Source organism: Gallus gallus, chromosome 19 (assembly GCF_016699485.2).
Source record: "Gallus gallus isolate bGalGal1 chromosome 19, bGalGal1.mat.broiler.GRCg7b, whole genome shotgun sequence".
In the NCBI taxonomy this organism is placed as follows: domain Eukaryota; kingdom Metazoa; phylum Chordata; class Aves; order Galliformes; family Phasianidae; genus Gallus; species Gallus gallus.
Window position 1 is genome coordinate 635,948 of NC_052550.1, and position 23,857 is coordinate 659,804.

The 23,857-nt window shown below is 53.9% G+C and overlaps 1 protein-coding gene across 3 annotated transcripts in view; it reads right to left on the reverse strand.

The window, feature by feature from the left end:
* STX1A (syntaxin 1A) overlaps positions 1-23,857 on the reverse strand; it is a 47,594-nt gene that overhangs the window by 12,055 nt on the left and 11,682 nt on the right. For all 3 annotated transcript variants that reach the window (XR_006931812.1, XM_015295897.4, XM_040650334.2), the window contains exons 4-5: positions 6,633-6,707; positions 4,581-4,654 (exon numbers count right to left, since the gene is read on the reverse strand). Coding sequence is in view for 2 of the 3 variants with exons in the window: in XM_015295897.4 (XP_015151383.3) it covers positions 4,581-4,654; positions 6,633-6,707 (149 nt within the window). In the remaining variant the exon portion in view is untranslated. The remainder of the gene's footprint in view (positions 1-4,580; positions 4,655-6,632; positions 6,708-23,857) is intronic.

The following is a 23,857-nucleotide window of genomic DNA, read 5'->3' on the forward strand; positions in this document are numbered from 1 at the left end:
GATGAGAAAGCATCTAAGGAGAGAGAAAATCGAGAGTGACTGACGTGATGAAGTAACCCTTTTAAGTGCAACTTTTGGGACCACCAGCACAGCCCGCACTCACAGCACATCACCACCACAGAGAGATGCACCCCAGGGCTGTGCCCAAGCGGGAGGGAACCTCAGAGCCCATATGTGGGGAGGACTGGGGCAACACGGCATCTCCCAGCACTGTGACTCCTGGCAAACCCGATGCACACAGCCCCTCGTGCTCCTGCCACGCATCCACGTGTCCTGAGCCAACGCAGCCCCTACCCCTGGGCACGGCACTGCAAACATCCTCAGACACATTCGCCTTTGCTTCGCAGCTATTCTCAGCAAGCAGCAGCTCGGTATTTATGGCAGAGCCTCAGGCTCAGGCAATCTTATTCCTCCTCTGCTGGCAAAACTCCCACGGAAGCCCAGGGCAGCTCCCACGTCAGCAGGCAGCCTCTGCTCCAGGTGCCACGGCATGGTCAGAGCAGCTGCCATCACCCCCAGCTCATGGCTCAGAACCCCGCACAGCAGCCACGCACAGTCCGAGAGACCCTCGTTCTGCCTTCTCAAAATGGTCTTCCTACAATCCAGCTCATTCTCACCCTGCTCAAAGCTATCAACATACGCTGGTCTGAAGCCAGATATCACCTTGGGTGCTGAATGACACTCCTTGCTGCTCAGCAGCATAGTGTACCCTCTCTCTTTTACTTAAGAAGTTATTTAACTCAGTGTTTATTTTGTCAGATTGTTATTTTATGATCCTACGAGCGTCCCACGTGTCTACAGAATGCATCTGATTTTCAAGGAACATGGAGTTTCGTGAAAATGGGCTAGAAAAGGCATTTTAAATGACTTTCAGTCATTAAATAAAAGCCACCTGAATATTCAGAGTAAATAAAAGCACATCGCGATGGATCTTGCATTGGAAACATTCGTTAAACAGCAAATATTAACTGGAGTTCTGAAATGGAGCTGCTTCAACTAAAGTTGGTGCCAGGGAAGGGTCAGGGTGGGCATGAGGGAAAACCTCTCAGAAGGAATGGCGAGGCATTGGCACAGGCTGCCAGGGGGGTGGGTGACCGTCCCTGCGGGTGTTTAAGGAAAGGGCAGATGTGGCACGGAGGGACACAGTAGGTGGGCAACACTGGTGGTAGGTGGGCACTGGACTGGATGATGTCAGAGGTCTTTCCCAGCCTCTATGGTTCTGTGCTTGTCCTCGAGTGTTTCTGTCATTAAGAGACATCTCTTAATCTCGTCCCGAGGGGCTCCTGCAGGACAGCCCAGCCCTCCCCAGGGCTCCCCTGTGCTACAGGGCTGCACAGCTCCCACCTGCTGGGTGAATATTTCCTCCAGCTACTCAAACCAAGCACAAAAGCAATTAAAGCAAAAACTATTCTGATTAACAAGCACTGACATTTGGAACAACATAAATGCCAGTGTTCGCTCCATTATGAACTTGGAATTACTTTCGTACTTAAAAGTCCATAATCTTAATGCCTGGCCACTCCTGATTTACAGCCTGCTAATGGGGAATCAGCCCCTCGTTTTATTCAGCAGTTTGCCCACAGCACAAACCAGCGAAGCCCTCACTGCAGAAATACCTACACAAGGACTGCACTTCATGTACCAGACATCTAAATCAGATCTCCAGTTCAACCTGTCCTGACTCCCACGCACAAATGCGCCTTTCAGAAGAAGGATGGCTTCCTCGGGCTTCATTCTAGACAGATCAGAGCCTGCTTCTGAACGTATGGCAGGAAAAGAGTTTAAAAATGACAATTTTGACACCTTTGGAGGTTTAGCCATTGCAAAATTTTCCTCACAGACCGGTGATTTAAAATTAGTTTCAGTCTGGTTCCCAATAATTTCTTTGGCTCCAGACGGCACAGCCAAGTGAAGGGGAGCCTGGCCACACCAACAGTGATGTGAACTCTGGGAACACTCAACACAGCTGAGGATAAGCAAACCTGGAGGACCAGACAGGATGCATCTGAGCACGGAACTGACCAATTCACTGCAAACTGCCTCTCCGTCATCTTCTGAAGACAGAGGTGATTGCAAGTTACCCAGACAACTGACAAAAGGCAAATGTGACACCAATCTTTCAGGAGGAGGGCATGGGAAACCCATGTCTGCTCAGCATCCTTGAGTCACTGCCAAGGTCAGTGGATACAGAACCATCACAGAATGGTTTGAATTGGAAAGGACCCCTAAAGGCCATCAGGTCCCACTCCCTGCAGTGCACAGGGACGCCCACAGCTCCATCAGTGCTCAGAGCCCCTCCAGCCTGACCTTGGCTGTCTGCAGGGATGGGGCTCAGCCTCCCTTCACCTGTGCAGGGCTTGGATGATGCAGGACTCTGCTGGAAGCAGCCTCTGCAGAGGAGATTTACTAATGTCACCGCGGTATTGATTAGGGGCTGACTGCAGCATGGGGGAGCAGGCTGTTCAAAAGGCTTTCTTTGCTGAAAAGGAATAGAAACAATCAAATTCCTCTGGCTTCCCTGCAAAGTATTTTGAGAAAATAAGATTCCTGGTGAGCTATATTTGTGGGTAAAACCCCCATGAGAGCAAAGTTGCCTGCATCCCCCCACTCATGGGCACTGAAGAACAATGCTGGCAGCTGCTATTTGCATTATCAGTTTAATGGCTTGCTAAAACAAGACCTTTGCTGTAGAACAAGGCCTCATTTGTCTGCTCTGAGACGCCTTGTTTTCATTCACATCTGCCAGTGCAATCACCAATGACAACGTACCGGAGCCTGCCCTGAAGAAAAGGAGAAGCAAAGGCCAAAGAAGCACTGCCAGAGCAATGGCCCCATTCTGCAAGGTGTTCTCCCACTGAAGGCCCACCAGTAGATTGGCCAACCCACAGCAGAGACTCCGCAGCATCACCAAGCAGTGAGGCAGTAAATCACAGAACCACAGAATCATTAGGGTTGGGCTCTAAGACCATCTAGTTCCCACCGTGCCCACTGACCATGTCACTCAGTGCCACATCTCCACGGCTCTGGAACACCTCCACACTTCCTGAGCTTCATTACAAGAATGTTGTGGGAGACAGTGTAAAAAAACCTTGCTGGAGTTGGGGTACCTGACACTTCTTGACAATATTTCTTGTCTGAGGTGGTGGGAGGTACTCAGAATTATATGATACTTCAGCCCAAAAAGGGACTTCACTAGGTCATGCAGCCCAACATCAAGCTCAAAGCAGGGTCAGTGACTCCCACTTATGAGTACATGTTGCTGGATCTACAGAACCCCATGTCCCTCAGCCCCCATCTCTCATAAAGCCAACATGCTCCATCTCCCTTGACAAGATCAGAAATGAGAGCAGCACACCCATATGTCAAAACTGAGCAGCCATGGGACATACTTGGAGGAAAAGGTACAGCCTTAATACCTGAGTCTCATTAACAAAATCCAATTTAGCTTGTTAATCTCACATTACACGCCCACTTCTTATCACAGAATCATAGAATAGCTTGGGTTGGAAGAGACCTCAAGGATCATGAAGCTCCAACCCCTCCACCACAGGCAGGGCTGCCAACCTCCACATTTAATATCAGACCAGGCTGCCCAGGGCCCCATCCAACCTGGCCTTGAACACCTCCAGGGATGGACGGGGCATCCACAGCCTCTCTGGGCAGCTGTTCCAGCACCTCACCGCTCTCACAGTAAAGAACTTGACCCTGATATCCAACCTAAATCTTCCCTCCTTCAACTTAAAACCATTTCCCCTCGTCCTGCTGTTATCTACCCTTGTAAAAAGTTGATTCCCCTCCTGTTTGTAGACTCCCTTTAGGTACTGGAAGGCTGCAGTGAGGTCCACCCTGCAGCAATCTCTTCTCCAGGCTGAACAAGCCCAGCTCCCTCAGCCTGTCTTTGTAGGGGAGGTGCTGCAGCCCTCTGATAATCTTTGTGGCCCTCTTCTGGACCCTCTCCAGCAGCTCCCTGTCTTTCTTGTACTGGGGGCCCCAGACCTGGATGTGGTACTGCAGATGGGGCCTCACGAGGGCAGAGTAGAGAGGGACAATCACCTCCCTGTCCCTGCTGGCCACCCCTCTGCTGATGGAGCCCAGGATACCATCTGCTTTCCAAGCTGCAAGACCGCACTGATGGCTCATGTTCAGTTTTCATCACCCAGGACCCCCAGGCCCTTCTCTGCAGGGTTACTATCAAGGATTGCTCCTCCCGGTCTGTATGTATGCCTGGGATTCCTCTGGCCCAAGTGCAAAACCTTGCACTTTGCTGTGTTAAACCTTGTTAGTTTCACCTGGGCCCACCTTTCAAGTCTGTTGAGTTCCCTCTGAATGGCATCCCTTCCTTCCATTGTGTCATCCGCACCACTCAGCCTGGGGTCATCAGCAAACTTGCTGAGGGTGCACTCAATTCCATCATCAATGTCATTGATAAAGATGTTAAAGAGCACTGGTCCCAAGAGAGACCCCTGGGGGACACAGACAGACCCCTTGGGGACACAGAACAACCTTATGGAACAACCTTGCCCCACTCCCCCAAAAAAGCCATAAGAACACCATCCAGTGCCACCAGGGCAGAGACTCACCTGAGTTTTCCTTATCCTCAGGTCGGCGGATGACCTGTTCAGTCCTTCCTCTTGTTCGATACTCTGCTCAATACCTGGCCAGGGTAGAAAGACACAGATTATTTCAGGTTGATAAGAGAAGAGATTGTTTGCCAAAGAGACTTTAGAAATGCACGTAAACGCTTGGCTCTGATCTCGGAGCTTTCCCCTATCCAAACAAAAAGGAGCACGGGGCTGCTCTCCTGCTGTGCAAGAGGAGAGAACCTAGAGCTGAAACACCTCTGCGAAACAACGGCAGCTGCACGGGGACGGCCCGGCAGCACCGCACATGGTTGTCCTTTTCATTTTGCTAAAAACCCTGGAAGAAACCTCCCACCAGCATTTCCCTGCCATTTCATCAGCAACCAGCCCTCTTCAGCATTTGTCATCGGTCGTTCCCTGTTCCCAAGGAACGGTATTGGCAAACATTGTACATTTACAATAATTAATAAAGTCACATTTTCCCAAGAAGCCAGTAATTAGAATTAGCCACTGCATGAGCAATATCTCTCCTAAAGGAGTCAATCCGCTGTGAGCAGATGGTGTTTTTGATCACTCCTGACTGTTTCCTTCCAACGATCATACTGGCCACAAAGTGGTGTGGGACAAGGCACAAGGACCAACAGGCAAACACGTACTGATGAGTCTTTTCTGGAAGGGAAGGGGAACCAGAGCCTGCCCTGCCATTCTTTGGGCTCTTAAAGCCCCTTTAAAGCCCCTTTAAAAAGCCAAACAAAACATTAAATACAACAGGTATGGAAAAGGACTTTTTTTGGACAAAAGCCTGAAAACCCGTGATTTGTACAGTTGGTTACATGTTCCCAAGAGGAAGAACCCGTGCTCAGCTGTTCTCCTGGTGCTGGCTGTGAGGTTGGGCATCACCACTGCATGTGGTGCCTGGAAGCTGTCTTGGACATAGTGACCATTAAATGATGGAGTTCTCTGTGCTTGGCGAAGGAGGGTCAGCAAAGCTGACTTGCTTAGAATGTTGGCTGGGAGAATCCCATGGGAGTCATGCATGAAAAGCAGAGGGGCCTGGCAAAGCCAGACATTGCTCAAGGAGGAAATCCTAAAGGCATGGGTGCCTGTGTGCCCTAAGATGGGCCAGCGGGGAAGAAGACCAGCCTGGAACAGGGAACTATTGCTGAGACTCCAGAAGAGAGTTTATGACCTTTGGAAGAAGAGTGAAGCAACTTGGGAAGAATGCAAGGATGTACACAGGGTATGCAGAGGGAAAATCAGAAAGGCAAACGCCCAGCAAGAACTTCATCTGGTCACCGCTGTCACAGATAATAAAAAATGTTTTTATGAATATAGTAACAGGAAGAGGAGGACCAAGGAGAATCTCTATCCTTAATTGGATGCAGCAGGGAACATTATCACTGAGGCTGAGGAAAAGGCTGAGGTTTTCAAAGCCCTCTCTACTTCAGTCTTTAACAGTCAGACCGGTTATCCTCCGGGTACTCAGACCTGGAGCTGGAACACAGGGGTGGAAGCAGAGTAACTCCCCACGATTCAGGAGGAAAGAGTGAATGACAACGACCTGCTGCTCCATCTGGGCTGCAACACGTCTGTGGAGCCGGATGGGACCCACCCAAGGGTGCTGAGGGAGATGGAGGAGGAAAAATCACTTGGATAGCAGGAGAAAACTGAGGGCACATCCAACGTTCCAGGTGAGACTGCGCTGTGCCTGGTCACGGCCCAGAGCTGCAGGTGCCCAGGGGGTTCGGGGCTGCCTCTGCTGGCCCATCCATGGAGGTGTTCAAGGCCAGGTTGGATGGGGCCCTGGGCAGCCTGGTCAGGTGTTAAATGTGGAGGTTGGTGGCTCTGTCTGTGGAGGAGGGGTTGGAGCTTCATGGTCCTCGAGGTCCCTTCCAACCTGGGCCATTCGGTGTGATTCTGTGATGGGCTCACACCAGGGCTGGGGAAAGTGACTGCCACAGCACAACAGGGATCAGTGAGAAGTGCTGGCCTCAGGGACAATGAGACTCCCCCCAGCGCCTTGCAGCAGCAGCAGCACCAGTGTGTACTCACTCTTTAGCTTGGAGCGCACTTTGTTCGCTGTCTTTTTGATGTCTGACATGAGCTCTTCCAGCTCCTCCTTTGTTTCTGGGGAGAAAGAAAAGAGCAAACATGGGCGTGCTGTGGACACTGCTCAAATCTGCTCACCCGTCCCCCAGCGTGTGGGGCCAGGAGCCGGCAGCACTGCCCCTTCCCGGTCAGAGACAGACGCACAGCTGGCAGCGCTGCTTCCCACAGTGCAGAGAAAATGACTGCTGTACATCAAAGCCCTTCTGCACATCAAGTGCCGCAGTGCGGGCCGACGTCCCTACAGCCCTGCCACGCTGGGCGGCCTTCTCCAGTACACGTCTGCCCCAGGGACAGCCTGCTGCTCCTCGGCTCGCTCTCCCCATGCTGAGCAACAAGGACTCAGCCCAGCCGTGCCCAGGCTCCCCTTGCCGTGTGGTCAGCAGCACCTCTGACACCACCCGATTAACAGCCACTTCGTGCATACTCACTGCTTTTGGCAAAAAACATACAGGCTGCAGCGGCACAGGGCCAGAGAACACCCCCAGTCCCACGTCCCACATCTCAGAAATAGCTCTGGGGAGCACAGTAGCAGGGCTGTGTAAGATAGCCCTCACACTGCAATGTGCAGGGGGACAAGAGGTGCAAACAAAAACAGAGGCAAGCGAGTTCCTTCCTCCCCGTACTCCTTCACATCCCTATGTGTCCACGTGCAGACCCAGAGCGCAGTACTGGCAGCTGCAGGCTCCTGCTGGGAGCAGAGGGTGCTCCTGCTGAGCGCCCAGAGCCCCACAGTGAGTCCCTGCTGTCACCAACACCTTCTCCCAAGGACTGCAAAAGCTTTCTAGCAGTGATCCTCCTGGGCTGCCAGGGATATTGACTTGGCTACGGAGAGAAGGAAACCAAAGTGTACGATACACTCGAGAGCAGTAAATCAGCTGCAAGCCCTGACTCACCAACAAGGTTTGATACACAGCTATCTATCCTCTTTCCCACGTGCAAGCAGCAGGAGTCAGGCAGTACGGCTCTGAGCTCACCACTAACAACAGTGCCATCGTTAGAACGTCTCCAGATGCCTCTGCCTCGCAGGACTTCTCTCTGCACTGCAGCAGCACCTCCACACCACCACCAGTGCTTGGCAAACCCGATCAGAGCAGAGCCTCTCCATCTGCATTCCCAGGAACCGAAGTGCTGGTGGCAGAGGCCAGGCCTGCCCCCCATGAGAGCAGCAGCACGGTGTGGGGAGCTCAGCTGGCTCAACAGCAGCGAACTCTGACCTCCATGCCCAGCTGCATGACCAGCACATCACAGCGATCCACATCCCACAATAAAGCACGAACCACCTGCCGTTCCAACACGACTTCTCAGCAATGCTGCCACCCGAACGCTCCCTCTTCATTTTGATGAGATTGAGACTTACTTCATTGAATACAACTTTGTTGAATAGTCTCTAGGCACATCAACTGAGTCATTTTGATGGCTGTGGTAGCTGCGATGCTGTACGTTTCCAGCTGGCAGTCACAGGCAGAATTAGAAAATCATGATGATGGGAATGTGCTGGGGGAAGGTCACATTCTACTGACAGTTGTACACATTTCTGACTCAGAGCTAAGAGCTTCAGAAGGGCTGGGAAGACGAGGAAAGGAGCGTGTCTGCAAGTACCTTCAGCCAGGCTGCCATGAACATGAGGAGAGCTGGGAGCTGTGTTTGTTCACCTGGAAGCAGGAAAGCGAAGAGGACCCCACAGCTGCCTCTGGCTGCACTGTGGGAGCAGGGAGAGAGCTGGAGGGAGATGCTGCTGGGAGGTGAGGAGGGACATCACAAGCAGCGATGGAGCAAACTGTGACATGGGTCATTCCAACTGGAGGTGGGAAAAACTCATTGTGAAGGAGGTGATGATGGATGCAGAGAGGATAAGGAGTGGATGCCCAAACTTTTGGCTTCCTGGGCTGCAAATAGTGAAGAGGAATTGTCTTAGGCCCCATATATGTAGGATGCTCCAAAAGTAATGCCTCCTGTTTACTTCGGTGGAAACTACAACCAATAAGATGAGCACAATAACGCTATTTGATAAAGAGAATCATCAGCAACAGAACACTGTTTTTCAACAGTCACCGCCATTAGCTCTGTATTTTCACCAGCAAGGAGCAAGAGCCTGCAAGCTGTGCTGGCACAAAGCTGCACCAGTGGAGCTGACCCACTGCTGAAGTGCACCACCCACTCCTCACTGTGCTCACATGCACTGGTTGGTCTCCATCAGCATTCAAAAAGCATCAGTGAATGACACACTTTGCTCCATCCACACTTCTGTGACAGACACCACTCTGTCAGACTGCCCCTCTGCTGCCATCAGTCACACAGCAACAACACAAAATGGGGCACTGGTGGGAAGATTCAACCTCTACTGCTGTACCACCAACATCCACCTCCAACATTGTGGGCTGACCCCATAAAACGGGAGGCATTACTTTTGGAGCAGCCTTCACAAAAGATACAGTTAATGTATATAAGTAACAAGACTTATTTTAACTTCTGTTTTAATTTTAATGTTTCTCAAAACATGAAAAAAAAGGAGAGCAACAAGACACATAGAACTATGGTCTGAAAGCACCGACCTGCACAGGGCATCCACCTCCTGGCACCCAGGCCAGGCTGGGAATGGGAGCTCCACCAATGCATGGGCTGCCTAGCAAAGGGGAAAAACATTCCCTCCTACTTCCCTTCCTTGCTGCTTCCTGAGCTCCTGGAAGTACCCCCTATGTGACAGGGGAGGGGGTGAAACAGCCTGCTGAACACTCCCACGTGGGCTGCTGCTACAGCCTGACCTGGGCACTGACGCTCAACATCAGGAGGCAGCAGAATTCCCATCCCACTGTCACAGGCAACTGCCATCGTGTCATCACTGCCGCGATTCGATGTCAGTGCAAAACATCCCAACACCTCTACACAGGAGCTGAAGAGAGATGACATGCACAGGAAAGCTCTTACAGATCCCCTGGGGATGACAGTATCACCCTGAGCACCACCTGTCCTGTCCAGCAGTGAGACCTCCAGACGAAGCACAGCCGGTGCCATGCAGAGCCGGGTGCCTGAGCCCCGTCCATGAGATCCACCAGCAGCTGTTGCCTGCCTGCTGCTTACAGCTCGGCAGCACCAACGACACGGCTGAACTTTGCCTGCAAGAAGCAATTTGATTTTATGACCAACCTGTGCAAAAGGTGGAGGAGACAGACAGCCCAGTGCCTTGGTGCCTCTCCTCCTTCTGGGAAGAAGTGGTGGGATTTGATTTTCTTTCCAATTACTCAAAGGCAAAAGCAATAATTACGCATTCTGAGTTACAGTGCAAACCAGAGAGCTTAGTCCTGCTTTCCTAGCAGTGAGACCCTCCTAAAGCATGGCTTAAAGCAGCCACGGGCTCTGCACAGAAGCGCAGCTCTGCGGGTAGCTGGCACCCACTCATCCCAGCCCACACAGGAGCCATCTCCTCCAGGGGCACCCAATTAAGACTGGAAGATTTGGGATAACGATCGGCTCCGACTGGCTGCTCCCATGGGCTGTGAGCATGACCATCCCACAAGCCTAAGTCCTCCCAGTGGGAGGCTTCGAGCTCCTCCCTGCCTGCAGGGCACTCAGCAGGCAAGCGCACCACGTGGAGCTGATCAGATCCACTTACCAACGCCTTGCAGAACTGCAAGAATTGTATTATCCTCCCTTAATTCCCTATTGATCGAATTCCACTTCAAGGAGTCCATTATTCTGCCCAGAAGCAATGTGAAGTTAATCAGTCAATAAGAACTCAGCTCCTTCCCCTTCTCTTTTTTCCAAAAGTGGATGTTGTGCCACCTTCCGAGCTCCCAGAGCCTCTCAGGTATTTGGAGTCTTAGCGGAAATCAACACTAAGGGCAGACAAACCGCCTTACTCAGCTCTTTGCAAGCTTCCCTATTGATGCCTCCAGGTAGACTGGATCCAGCGTGGTCTATTTTTGGGGCCTGCTGCTGAAGAACCATCCCAACTCCTCTTGCAACGCAAGAATTCAATCATCATAATGTATATCACTTTTCCCAAGCACTCAATAAAGGCATTTCCCTTCTATTTCCATCCCTTCTGCATCATTCTACCGTTGTCATTGATTAATGCGCTGGAACCACTGATCGTTATCTGCTCGTGCTGAAGGGCACTTCAGGCAGGCTTCGGGCTGCTTCGCTGCTCTGTGCCCCTGCAGCACCAGGAGAATGCATTCTCCTCCTCCTCAGCCATGCAGGGATAAGCAGAGACAGCGGTAAGGAAATCTCCCCAGGTTGGAGTTATTGAAAAGCAGTAAAAGGAGAATGCGCAGAGGCCCTGCAGTGCGCTTCAAATTTATTCCGTGTGCGCGTGATGTAAATCATCGAGTCATGACCATCTGCGTGGCGTTTCACCCTGCTGGTGGCTCTCCATGATAAAGAGCAAATACCACTTATTGCTGGAAAAACCTTCTCCTGGTGCTGGTGGGAAAAAATGACCTGAGAAAGTCCAATCATCCGGAGCTTCAGCTGCAGAAGAGAGCAGCTGCAGAGCCTGTAACTCCCTTACAAAAGTAGACGTGAAATGCAGTACCAAAAGGCAGCTGCTGCAGAGCTCAGACACCTCTCCTGACCAATCCAGCCTTTTTTCTCTCTCAAAGCAGCCTGCTCTGTATTTTTGAACTCAGGGTGAGGGAGCTGCCTTGCCCACAGCCCCGACACAGGCAAAGGGTCAGGGCCACTCAGCAAGGCTGCAGACCCTTTGCCACTGCTCTCTCCATTCCGAGCAGCAGCTGCATGGACACACGGTGCCCATCTGACCACTGCAGCCCGCACAAGACCTGCCGGTGCCATACCCAGCCAGGCCTAGCAGCCACTGTGACCTGCTGCTCTGCTGAGTCTCACAGCATGCAGCTTTGGACACGTTACAGCCAGACAAGGCCCAAGGAGCTGTGCCCCATCCCCCTTCCATGGGCACAAGGCAACAGGACCAGGAATGGTGTTGACAGCTGCTCCCTGGGGAGCACAAGGCTGGGGACAAGGCATGGCTCTGGCAGCGCTGGACACATGGGAGCATGGGCTGCACTGCACGCTGGTGTGTTTCAATAGGCAGCAGCACATGAGCAACAATCGTAATGCATTTAATCAGCACTACTTGTCAGGAGACTCCAGGAGCAGTCCAAGTCACCGAGCATTGCTAAATAGCAGTAGGAAAGTAATGGGAATTGGCAGAATGGGGAAAAACCTGCACCTCGCAGGACCAGGCACTGACTGCAGTGATGTGCTGTGAGGATAGTGCTGGGCTGCAGGACCGCTGTGCAATACAGCCAGCTCTCCCCAGCCCCGGGCACTGCAGTCCTTCCTCCTTTGGAGTCACCCACGCCACCAAGGCCGTGTGCTGAGCGAGGAGGGGCAGACAGCAGCACAGTAAGGTTGCGTCCATCCCTCCTCCTCTCCCTGTTCTCCCCGTCCCGCAGCTCCCAGAATGAAGGCAGGCTGCTGCACGGTGACCACCACACCTCCCTGGTCCCCCCGCTGCCCAGCAGCTCAGCCCTGCCGGCCCTCCCTCCTCCCCGCACAGGGACGTGCTGCCCCGCACGCTCACCCCACTCCTCCCCGCGCTGTGTCACCGCCAGCGTCACGGCCGTGTCATCAGCCCCTGCTTCCCTTGGTGCTCGCTCATTTGTCAGACACACAGCCCTGCTCTGCGCTGCCCGGCTCTGACACAACGTCACCGCTGCCACGTCTGGGCGTCTCCGAGAGGGGACACGGCCAGCAGCTGTCCTGCTGGAGGGCAGAGGGGTTTTCATCTCCAGTGGAGCTGAAGCAATGTTATGGAACATGTGCTTGCCCCCAGCAGAGACAGGGCCGCAGTCCTGCTGCCCCAGGAGCACCAGGGGGAGGAGAATAGGGAACCCCAAAAGCAAAAGGGCCACAGAGACAGCCAACCTGTGCATCAACACAGCAGCTCCATGGTAAACTCTCGGCTCCAAGCCTGACCCCTCCTTGCTCAGAGAAGGGCACGGTGACTCCAACTGCCTGAAATAAGAGCCAGCTCTGGGAACGGTGGCAGGAAGGGAAGAAAACCCCAATTGTCCAAGGAAACGTTTGGTCTGTACGGAAGCGATGGGGCAAATTGGATGGATGCAGGTCTGGGACTGCACAGACAGACCAGCTACCAGCGCTCATCTGACCTCCTCAGCTTCTGCACAGTTAATATTTTCGTTACCTCCGCTCATGCCTCCTCCCCAGCACGGCTCATCTGCTCCTTCACACCCACAGACACCACCAGCAGCACTGAGTACTGTGCCGGGCTCCTCCTGGAGCTGCAGTCTGTCTCCCTTAATTACAGCTTCCCCAGCCTCTCCTCCCCACGCTGGAGCTCTCCCTCTGCTGCTGCTTCACGCTCTGCATTTCTCTTTGCCAAGATCTGCCTTCCCCACTCGCAGTGCTGCTCATTCCTCGCTAATGGCTGTGCACAGCAGCAGGCTCTGCCCCGCCAGCCTTCCCACCCCACCACCAGCATCTCGCCCAGCCAAACACTGCTACCTCTCTCACCATTTGTGTGCAAGCATAAAAATCCCTTAAAATCGAACCACCAAGCAAGGGCAAAGCCACCTGCACATGGCAAGGTAGCTGCAGCCACGGGTCCTCCTTCCCAAATCAGGTTTGAATAAAAACAACATTGCAATGAAGGTGAAGCAACGAGGAGAGTGCAGTTAATTACCCTGCAGCAACAGGAATACAGCCCCCCCGCCTGCCTGGCTGGGGGATCAGATCAGGAAGGAATGATGGATGGGTCCCACTCCTGGCTCTGACCTCCCACTGCCTTCAGAGGTGGAGCAGAGGTCCCCGCCAACCTCAGCTGCCCCGTGGCTCTGTAAGGAACTGCTTTTTACCGGGAGGTCACCCAGGACTGCCACAGGGACTATTACTGGAGACGTTCAAACACGACCCTGGGCAGCTCACTGTGAGCAGGAGGTTGGGCCACTGACCTCCACAGGTCCTTGCCAACCTCAGTCACATCGCTCCTCACCCACCCCACGCTGCCTGTGCACCCCAGGAACACAGAACTACCAGGGATGTGCAGCACTGCACTCAGCCAGGATGCAGCAGTAGGAGCAGGAAAGGCACCACCGACCCCACAACACCACACACAGGCAGCTCGGCACGGCTGAACCTAAGCAACACTGCTTGGCAAAAGGTTTCATAGCAAAACACTGTTTGGAGCAGTAACTGCTGCTGTTGGTTCTGCCTTTCCACAGTGATTACAGACACAAGTGCCAGCAGTGGAGCAGCTCCCTTTCTGGCACACGCAGTATCTGGGACAAGCAGGCTTCCTCTTATCATTAATTACTGCACATCCTACTAGACATAATAAGGAGCATGCGAAGTTTTAATAACTAATTAAACATGGGTGCCCAACCTTCTGGCTTGCCTGAGCCGCAACGAGTGAAGTGGAACTGTCTCGGGCCCCATTTAGGTTGCTCCGAAAGTAATGCCTCCTGTTTGTTTCCACGGAAACCTCAACCCATACAACGAGCGCGGTGATTGCGGTTGATAGAGCAAACTCCCAGCTACAAACTGTGTTTTTCAGCACGGTCACCACAGTTCGCCATGCGTTTTTCAACAGTGATGAACAAGAGCCTGCATGCTGTGCTCATCAAAACCTGCACCAGCGGAGCTGACCTGCTGCTGCTGTCCCATTGCAGAAACACACCACACACCCCTCTCTGTGCTCACACCCACTGCATCAGCGTTCAACAAGCAGCAGTGAATGTCAGTGGGTGCCACTGCTCCCGCACCAACAGGAGCGTCTGAGCCACGCTGAGCTCACTTGGGCTGAATGCAGCTCCATGCAGCAAGAGATGGAGTGGCATTTGCCACCTGGGCTCACTGTGCTCTCTCTTGATGACAGAGGTAAGAGATCGGTACCAGTGGGACGTGCGAATAGTTAAGCAGAACGCCCCTAAAGCCCCGAGGAAAATAAGGGAGGTGAGGTTCTGCTCATGTTCTTCACGTCGTTTTTCTGCCCAGCTGCCTCCTGCAGCATTCTAAGCTATTCTAAGCCCTTGCAGCACTCTCAAGGCACAGAATTAACTCCCAGACTGGGAGCTCCGGATTCCTTTTGGTCACAGTGAGATATGGAATCCACACATGGTGCCGTTACCCACTCCAAGCACCGCCTTTGCAAGAATCCAGATGGATGCCAAGAATAAGGCACTCCTTATAGCTGTAGCATTTTAAGAGATGCTAACATGTCTTGCATAAAACTGCCCTAATTTCCGACTTGGGCTGAACATGCAATAGCTGCATGAGTCACTCGCTACACTCTTCAAAAAACTCATCACAGGTTATACTTCTACAGCAAACACGGCACTCAGGTGGCCCCAAACACTGGGGATGAGAGTCACAGAACGGCTCAGGTTGAAGGACCTCAGAACCTTGGGCTGCCAACCACCAGGCTGTGCTTCCAGTTGTCTTCCATCAAAGAACAGTGCGTGGGATGTGAAGAAGGGATGGCACTGCACCTTCCAAGCTCAGCATAAACCAAGCAGCCCTCCGGCACAGGAGGACACCCAGAGCCAAATGCCCTTCATTTGAGATTCCAGCCCTCCTTCTATGCCTCTTTGTTACAGCTGTGAAAACCTCTGGCAGACATCTGAGCCATCAAAGGAGGAACCACTCCTTGTGTTAGAGCTGCACAACTAAGCAGCTCAGGAGGGGCTGCAGGCAGTAATAAGCAGTCTGTGCCCGGGCTGTTCCTCAGCTGTGCATCTGCCGCATGTGCAGATCAGCAGCCAAGTTCTGACCTGCTGGAGTCCACACCAATTGACTCACTGTGTACCTCAGTGCTGATTAATCACCTCTTAACCCTTCGCAGGGTCTTTTTCCAGCAGGGTGCACTCACGAAGCAACTCAGTAAACACGTCTATCATCTACAGCTTCGTGTAATTAAGAAGGAAGATCTGCCAGGGGACAGCCCGGCCTGAAATCAGGCGGCTGCATCCCAGCTGTGCTGCATCTCCTTCCCTCACCCTCCCTTGCTGATTAACCACCACACCGCGGAGCTTTGCTTTGACTCTTTTCCCTTGTAACCAAAGCAGCTCTTTCAGTTGCATTTTTGCTACTAATCTGATAACTCAATTAGGGAAATGCAGTTCTGCTCCACCTCTGTGGGGCCTGGAAGCTCATTAACAATACCACCAGACTGCAAGACACTCAAAGCAGGCAACGCCGACGTTCAGAACAGCTTGAGATTGATGCCGCCTGCCTTCAGAAGGAGATTCTCCGCAGCAGCCCCGGTCTCTCAGGCAGACAGGAAAGCTGGGGGGCTCTGGGGCCATGGGGGAGCACAGCTACTGATGTGGGAGCCTGGGGCTCATACACACTGTGCTCTGCTCAAAGCACCTTGGATCCCAGCGCTGTGCGGCTGCAGCCATCCTGCTTCAAATGACACCACTTTCTCCCCCATTTTCCTAGCAATAAATAATAAAATGCACGCTATTTTATTTTTTTTTTAAATCAAACGTACTGGCAAATCAGTGCTGACATTTCAGGCAGCGTGTGTAGACTCCACTGTCACAGACCCTGCGCACAGACGCTGCCACAAGGCACGAGCACCTTGCTGCAGGGCTACCAGCTACAACGGGCAGCAAGCCGCCACGCTGCCGGCTCCCAGCACGTACCTGCAGCCCCAAATCCCCCCCTCCTGTTGTTTCTGCTGCAGCCATGCAGCTCACCCCCCCCCCCCTCTTTGCTTCCCATATAAAGTAACTACATCAGAATCCATCAGCCGTGCGCGTTCCCCACTGCTTTTCCAATCCATTGCTATTTGCATTTTATTTTGCCAAAGGAATTCTCTTTCTGCTTAGTCTGAAGCTACAGCTCATCCGGTTTCCTGGATGGATGAGAAGTCCCCAGATAACCCCGTGCCCAACGTATCCCAGTGCCTCTGCGCTGCTCTGATGTTCAGGGTCTGTCACTTTCTGTGTGCTCAAGTCCAGAAACACCTTGCTCCCACACAGGTGCAGCCCTTCCACACGCCATCCAGCTTCATTTGTTTATTGATTACATGCAGAATTTGGACTGGGATTTTTAGGGGGCTTTGCTTCCCCGCATCCTGACAGCGCTGTGATTTGGGGTCCCTGCCCACGTGTGCTGAGCGTTACGTAGCTGCCACGTGAGGCTCAGCCCTACTCCCCGCGGATACACCACCTGCCCAACCAGAGCCCAGACCACTCCTTTTGGAGCCGTTGGTGCAAAGGGAGACAGAAGCAGACCAGCTGCTGATCACCAGCTCTGCAAGCTCCGCTCCGGCGGAAATCCACCAGCTGAGCAGAGTGATGGAAAACAGAGGTGAATAAGGTGGGATGTCACCTGGCCATCACTCTCAGCAGCCTCCCAGCACACCCAGCTTTCTGCAGCTGCTTGAAGACAAGGCCACAAATGACCCCACAGCCAAGCCCTATGCACCGCCTAAATGGCAATGGATAAGTGGCAATTTCTGCATCCCCCCAACAGCTGCCATCCCAAATGGGACTGCCATCTCTTGTGGCACAACCAGCACTAACAGGGCACAGGCTGCCCGGGGAGGTGGTGCATCACTGTCCACGGAGGTGTTCAAGGAAAGGGCAGATGTGGCACTGAGTGATGTGGTCAGTGGGCAATATGGGCAGTAGGTGGACAGTTGAACTGGATGATCTTTTCCAGAGGTCTTTTCCAACCTCTGATTCTGTGATTCTGTGTGAATAAGAACCAATGACATACCCTAAGTCCCCACTGAATTAGAAGCACCACGAGCCTGCTCAGGAGAGTGAGCAGACACAGAGCCCAGTAATCCAGCACCCACGGGCGCTGGGGGAAGGATGGGGGCACCGGGATGGAAAACCTCATCAAGCCAAAGTGTTGGCAAAAGGGTTACACCGGAGCACCTGCCCCAAGACAAGAGAAAACACGACCAAGTAAACCATGACGTGGCTGAAGGAAAAGGGATGAGCTCAGGGGGAAACCTCATGGCAGCCTGCAGTACTCGAGGGGAGCTTATCAGCAGGAGGGGACCGACTTCTTACACGGTGGGACTCTGCCCCACGGCCGCCAGCTGGCACGGGCCCGGGGCTGAGCTCACGGCCCAGGAGATGCTCCCACAGGCAGGACAGCCTGCAGCGCAGCTGCTTCATCACCGCTGATGCGAAGTGACACCGCTGCGGAGCTCTGGCTGGAGGGACAGCGAAGGGATCCGCACCCGGAGGCGGCGGGGGGGAACGCAGCACTCACGGGCACAGCCGAGCCGTGCCACGTGCCGGGAATTAAAGGCACACCAGGGCAAACAAAGGGAGGCTGCCAACCAGGGCCTGCACCTTGGCTCGCTTAATGAGCGAGCAGCTAATTCACTGCTAATTCCCAAGCAGGTCAAGCTTTTACAGAGCTCACCCCTATCTGAGCCCTCATAACTGCTGGAGTTTTTAGGCGAACCCTAAACACCCAGACAGCCAATGCGCCACGTGGGACTCACTCTGCAGTTGCACAGTGCAGTAGACCTGCAGCTCTCACCGCGTGATTTATGTGCTGAGAAGCTGCAACGAGCTCCTGTTCATACCTCCTCCTTCTATTCCGTGGTCAGAAGCAGATTTCAAGGTGCTGCAACAGAATAAGCTGACTCTAAACAAAGGCTAAGCCAGCAGCTTGGATTTCCAGCACCCTCAGCCCCGAGAGGGGCAGTGGGGTCCCAGGCTGGAGCAGAGCCCAGGGACGTACAGAGCGCCGCACCGAGACCAGGGCAGAAAGGAAGGGGAGAGACGCTCGCTCCTGCTCTCCTAGCAGCCTGCACACCTTGCTCATGGCGATGAACGCCTGCGCGGACACCCACGTGTCCTGTGAGCAACGGGGCACCCAGTGGCACTGTGGAGCTCAGCAGAGGCAGCGCGGGGCAAACCGGGGCTGGCAGCTGCCAGGGCACCGCTCTGCGAGGGCTCCCAGTTAACAGCGAGCGGCAGCAACATCCCCTGCAGCAATTAACCACCTTCCTGGTGCTCGTCACTCCCAAACGCTGCCGTGCAGCTGCAGAGCAGCCACCCTCCGCCGGGCAGCACCCCCGGCCGCAGTCACGGCAGCAGTGGGAGCGCGGCAGTGCCGTGCTGGGACTGTAGGCGGGAGCGACTGCTGCGGGTGGGCGGCTGCAAGGCAGAAAAGGAATGGGATTTGGGGGGGAGGGAGAGAGGGAGGGAGGGGAGATTTTTTTTCTGTGTGAATATTTTCTCCCAAAACTGAGGGCTGAAAGATTTGGAACAACATCGCAACGCTGCAGCAATTCAAGCAGATCCACTTCGGCACAGTATTAACAGCTTTCTGGAAAACAAACAGGATTATTTTCCAAATCTTCCTCTAAAAATAATTTATTTCTTTACCACGCCGTAGTATTAGGCCACCCTTCTGCATACTATTTCTGAGCACCGAATCAAATATTCCTCTCCGAGCCGAGAGCACAGATTCTGTTTGCACTCAGTTTTCTCCTCACATCCCCCCGCAGAGCCCCGGGCTCTCTGTCCCTCTGCATGAACCTCTGGGTGCAGCGCAGCCGCAGCGCATGCAGTGGCAACAGGAGCAGCCTGGGGGCACAGAGGCAGGGGAGGGGCAGTGCAGGAGTGGAGCACAGTGTGCTGCAGCCCGGATACAGGGGGAGGAGGGGGGCACGGATTGCACCACCCCTTCACCCGGTGTGAGGGAAGCTGTGAGCCTCCTTCCTCTGCTTGGGGGCTGTCAGATCACAGAATGGCTCAGGTTGTGCTCCCACCCAATACATCACCCCGCTTTCCCCCACGCCACGCACGGAAATAGAGCGCTTCTCCCTATTGCTGCAAACGATGGCACCTTTCTTGCTGCTGGCACATCAGAAGAAAATTGCTCTAAATGGCGATTTTAGGATTCCTAGGGTTCCTCTATGCTTCCCAACCTCTTCAGCACTCCAATGTCCTTCTCCATCCCCCCGCTCCCTCTACACCACTTGCCTAACATTCCCACTTCAATCCACTCCTCCTCCCTTCCTTCCCACCTGAAACGTGGCAATGCTGGCACAGGGAACACGTAGCAGCCATTTCTCCAGCCGCCCCATCCCAGATGGGTTTTCATCAATAAACCCCCACCAGCTGTTTCCAATTCATCATCCCACAGTCTGGGATGGACACAGCCCTCCAAAGTCAGTTCTTGTAATCCCCCGCGGGCTGTGGGTGACCGCAGGGTCCCCAGCCTCATCCTGCTGTCCCAGCCATGGCCACAGCCTGCATTCCTGCTCTCAGCATGCCTGGAAAGCACAGGGCCCCCAGCCCTGCAATGCGCAGCAGTGCCCACGTAATCCCCAGTAACAGGATTTACAGCTTGCTCATCTCAGCCTCACTAAACTCATTTCGGCAAATAACGGATTATCCCCATCTGTCAACACCAAGACAAAGGAGATTTAGCGAGAGAAAGCCGAGGTACAGCTGCGGAGCGTGTGCTGCTGGGTTTGGATGCAGTCTGCTGGAGGGATTTCCTGCTGCCATCCCATCCCAACCCACTGCACTGCCCCCGGCCCAGGGCACGCTGTGAGATGCAGACCCACCCAGGGGCAGCCCTGCAAAGGCCACACACACATCTTCCAGAAGGACCGCTGTTTGGTCTAAATTAAGCCCAAAATAATTACAGAGCAGACAATTGGGTTTGGTTTGTTGGTTGCTTTTTGGTTTGTTTTTTTTTTAACGTAGCCAATGAATCAGACTACAGTTAATTGCTATTTACCCTGCGTTCACTCGGTGTGGCAGAACACCCAGCAGCACTCAGGATGACGGAGCAGAAAATGGAGACCACAAACCTGGGCATGCAAGGGGCTGCGTGCTGAGGGGGAATCTCAGCTGGCCCAGCACGTGGCACACCGCAGGGGCAGAAGCAAAGCACAGCTGAATGAGAAAAGGGGAAACTGGCACGTCACAGCTAGCTGCAGGAGCTGAGGGCTGAGTGTACGGACAGCCAGGTAAAATGGGGATACATGCAGCAAACAGCTCCACGGGGCAAGAGCAGCCCCCCACAAATGGGGGGAGGGGGGGGAGGCAGGTGGAAGGGGACGGGAAAGGGCAGAGATTGTGTAAAGCCCTTTCAAAATGAACAGGCTGCTGCACGGACCCGACAGGATGAAGCCAGAAGGGCAAAGAGCTATTTAAGCTAAATATATTTGTTCTTGCGATGACGTTGGTATTTAAATTGATCATAAATAGACTCAGGCTGGAAATGAGATGATGGATCCTGACCACTGGAGGTTAAGTCCTGGAGCGGCCTTTCAACAGGAATTACTGGGACGAGAAACAAAACCACTTCAAGACAGAGCTGGAGAAACGCAGGAATGCACAGAGGGGTTACGGAGAGCATCTCGGTGTGAGACGGAGGCGCGATGCGGTGAGCCAGGAGCACCGCTGGGCACAGCCCTCTCCATCCCCAGCACGCGGTGGGTGTTCACAGTGTAGCACGGTGCTGGGCAGGGACCTGTGCTCTGCCCCGACGCTCAGAGAGCAGGCTGCCAGCTGTGACACACTGCCAAAGGACCTGGCAAGCAGCAAGGTTACCGACAGCGAAAGCACGCAGCCCGCTCAGCGGCGCACAGCCAGCGCTGAGGTATTGAGATGACCCAAAATCGCCTTCTTAGCAGCAGACAGCTTTGCTTCAACACGTCAGACAGAGCCCAGCAGCTCCGATTCGCCTCCTTGACCACCTGGAACAGCTCTCTGCCATCAGACGCTCTGTTATGAACATGAGACCCCTCCCCAAATAGCTCACACCTCCTGCAGCACAACGCCGTGCAAAGACCTGGGAGCTACACCAGGAGAAATTCTGCCTCACTGCAGAGCAGCAACAGACCCACTACGAGGTCTGAGATATCTGCTGGGTCTTCTGAAGCCCGCAGAGAGGGGCTGAGCTGACAGGCAGAAGGACACGACTTCAGATTGAAGATTTATGTTCCCAGAGGCAACTCATTCACCAAACTGCATCTCTTATATAACTCAGCACCAAGGAACCACGGGCATGGAAGGGGGGAGGAAAGCTGCGCGCTGAGAGAATGAATGGCACAGAAGTCCCTCCCGACAGCTTCAGCAAAACATCATTTAATCCCTCTCCGTGAGGCGACTTAACATTCAAAGCTACCTCTTCTGGGAACCAGCCCAGCCCAAGCACCAGAGGCTAATGGCCTGCTTCAAGCACCACGAGGGGCAGCAGATGCAGCAGCTCACCAGGAAGGATTTTAAGAGCAGACCTTGCAGGAATTGATTCAACCCAGAGGTGCAGCAGCAGCCCCTCTGTGCAGGCACACAGCCCCCCTGCCCCTCCGAGCACCCCATGCCTGCAGGTGGAGCTGCAGCAGTGCCCCCACGGTGCAGAGCTGCTCAGCAGGGAGGTGCTCCTCTCCCCCCCACCTCACTGGCACGATGGCAAAGCGAGGCAGATGCCCACCCACAGGGCACCAAAATAAGCACAGGCGGCAGCGGCACCGCAGATCTGAGAACAGACTGTGCAGCCAGAAGAGACCAGGGGAGGGAGGAGAGGAGTACAGTGACACGAGTGCAGCCCGGCACCACGCAGGCAGGCAGGGCAGGTGTCACACCGAGCCCTGACTCCTCCACTTCCCAGGGGCAGTACCTGTGCCTGCCTGAGCACCGCCACCCACAAGGCAGGCTTCAGCAGGACTGTCCCTGCAAAGCCCCTCCTCTGTTAAACGCCCTGCAAACAACTCAGCCACTGTGCACCCCTCCATCCGTCCATCTTCTTGGTGCTCCAGCAACATCTCTAACCACCGCTGATCCGTTTCCCAGCTTAACAGCCCAGCTCTGCTCCCACCTTCCAAAGCCCTGCCCCAAGGCTGTGCAGCTCCAGCATGCGCTTCCCTGTGCTGTTGTTCTGCACCTTCTCGTGCAGGAGCCAAACCATACACAGAGCCAGGCAGCACCACCAGCAGCACAGCTGCCTCCAGACAGCAATTACAAGTCTGTATCTTTTTTTTTCCTGAAACTCAGAGGAGTCATTTCCCACCACCTTTGCAATGGACATCTTACAAGACGCTGAAGCACTGAGGCAATGCTCCCGAGGATTCAACTCCTAAAACACCAACCAAAATGCAGGGCTGAGCTCCAGCTCTTTTTGATCTGCCACTGCCTCCTGCTTTGCTACCTACCACTGAGCACCTGGCCAACCCCGCTGCACCTTCTCCATGCGCGACAGTGTTACAAAACATGGATTACTTAACAATGCAGAGGCTCCTCTGTGCTGCCCAAATGGTTTCTGGCATCATATGCTCAATTTTCTGCAATACCAAGGCAAGGTAATTGTGTAAAACAAAACCAGAAGCACTCCTGATGTTCCCGCTTCTAGAAGTCACACCAATGTCACAGTATCTTGTTTGCTGCAGACTTTTAAATAGATCATACTTTGAGGCCATGAGTGCCCTTTGCAGCCCGAGCAGTGTCTCAGCGCTGAGCAGGCGCCGTGCTGCTGCACGCTGCGTGTGCCCGGCAGCGGGAAGCAAAGCAGCCACAGCTCCTTCTTAACAACACCCAAACAGAAACACTGCTAAATCCTACAGTGCAAGCACAGAGCAACAGAGCCCAGAGGCTGGGCGAACAGCTGCCTGAGACACGGTGCTCCTCTTTGCAGCTGGAAAGTCCTCGTGCTAACAACACCAGCTGCCCACATCAAGCACCTTCGATGACCGCCCCAGCACCTCAGCCAGGGCATGGCCTGCACCCAGGGACAGCTTCATGTCAGCAATGAGATTTCCTGCAGGAGGGGACAGGGCCAGCAGCGCACACCTGCAGGCTCACAGGGCTGTACCGTTGGCTCCTGGTGCCAAGTCAGCACGGACAGGCGGTGCCAGCTCTGCCTGCAGTTGGTGTAACGGATACAAACAGAGATGCAGAATAAGCACTTGGACTGGGCAGAGCAAGAAAGCAGCCACCCAGCCTCAAAGCTGCCACTGCTATTTTCAGCCTCCGTGCTGCTCTGTCCTTCAGGAATTCTCCACCAGCCTCTCTGAAACCTCACTTTCTCTCTCAAGGTCAGAAAGGCAGCAGGAATCTTTCCATCTCCTTTCTGCGTAAGTCTCATCCTTCCCTCATGTGGACCGCTGTACTGGGCTCACAAAGGAAGGTTCCTGGCCCCCAGCAGGGTGAGGAGCAGGCTGTCCCCCTGCAGCCCACGGGCACCAGGTAGAG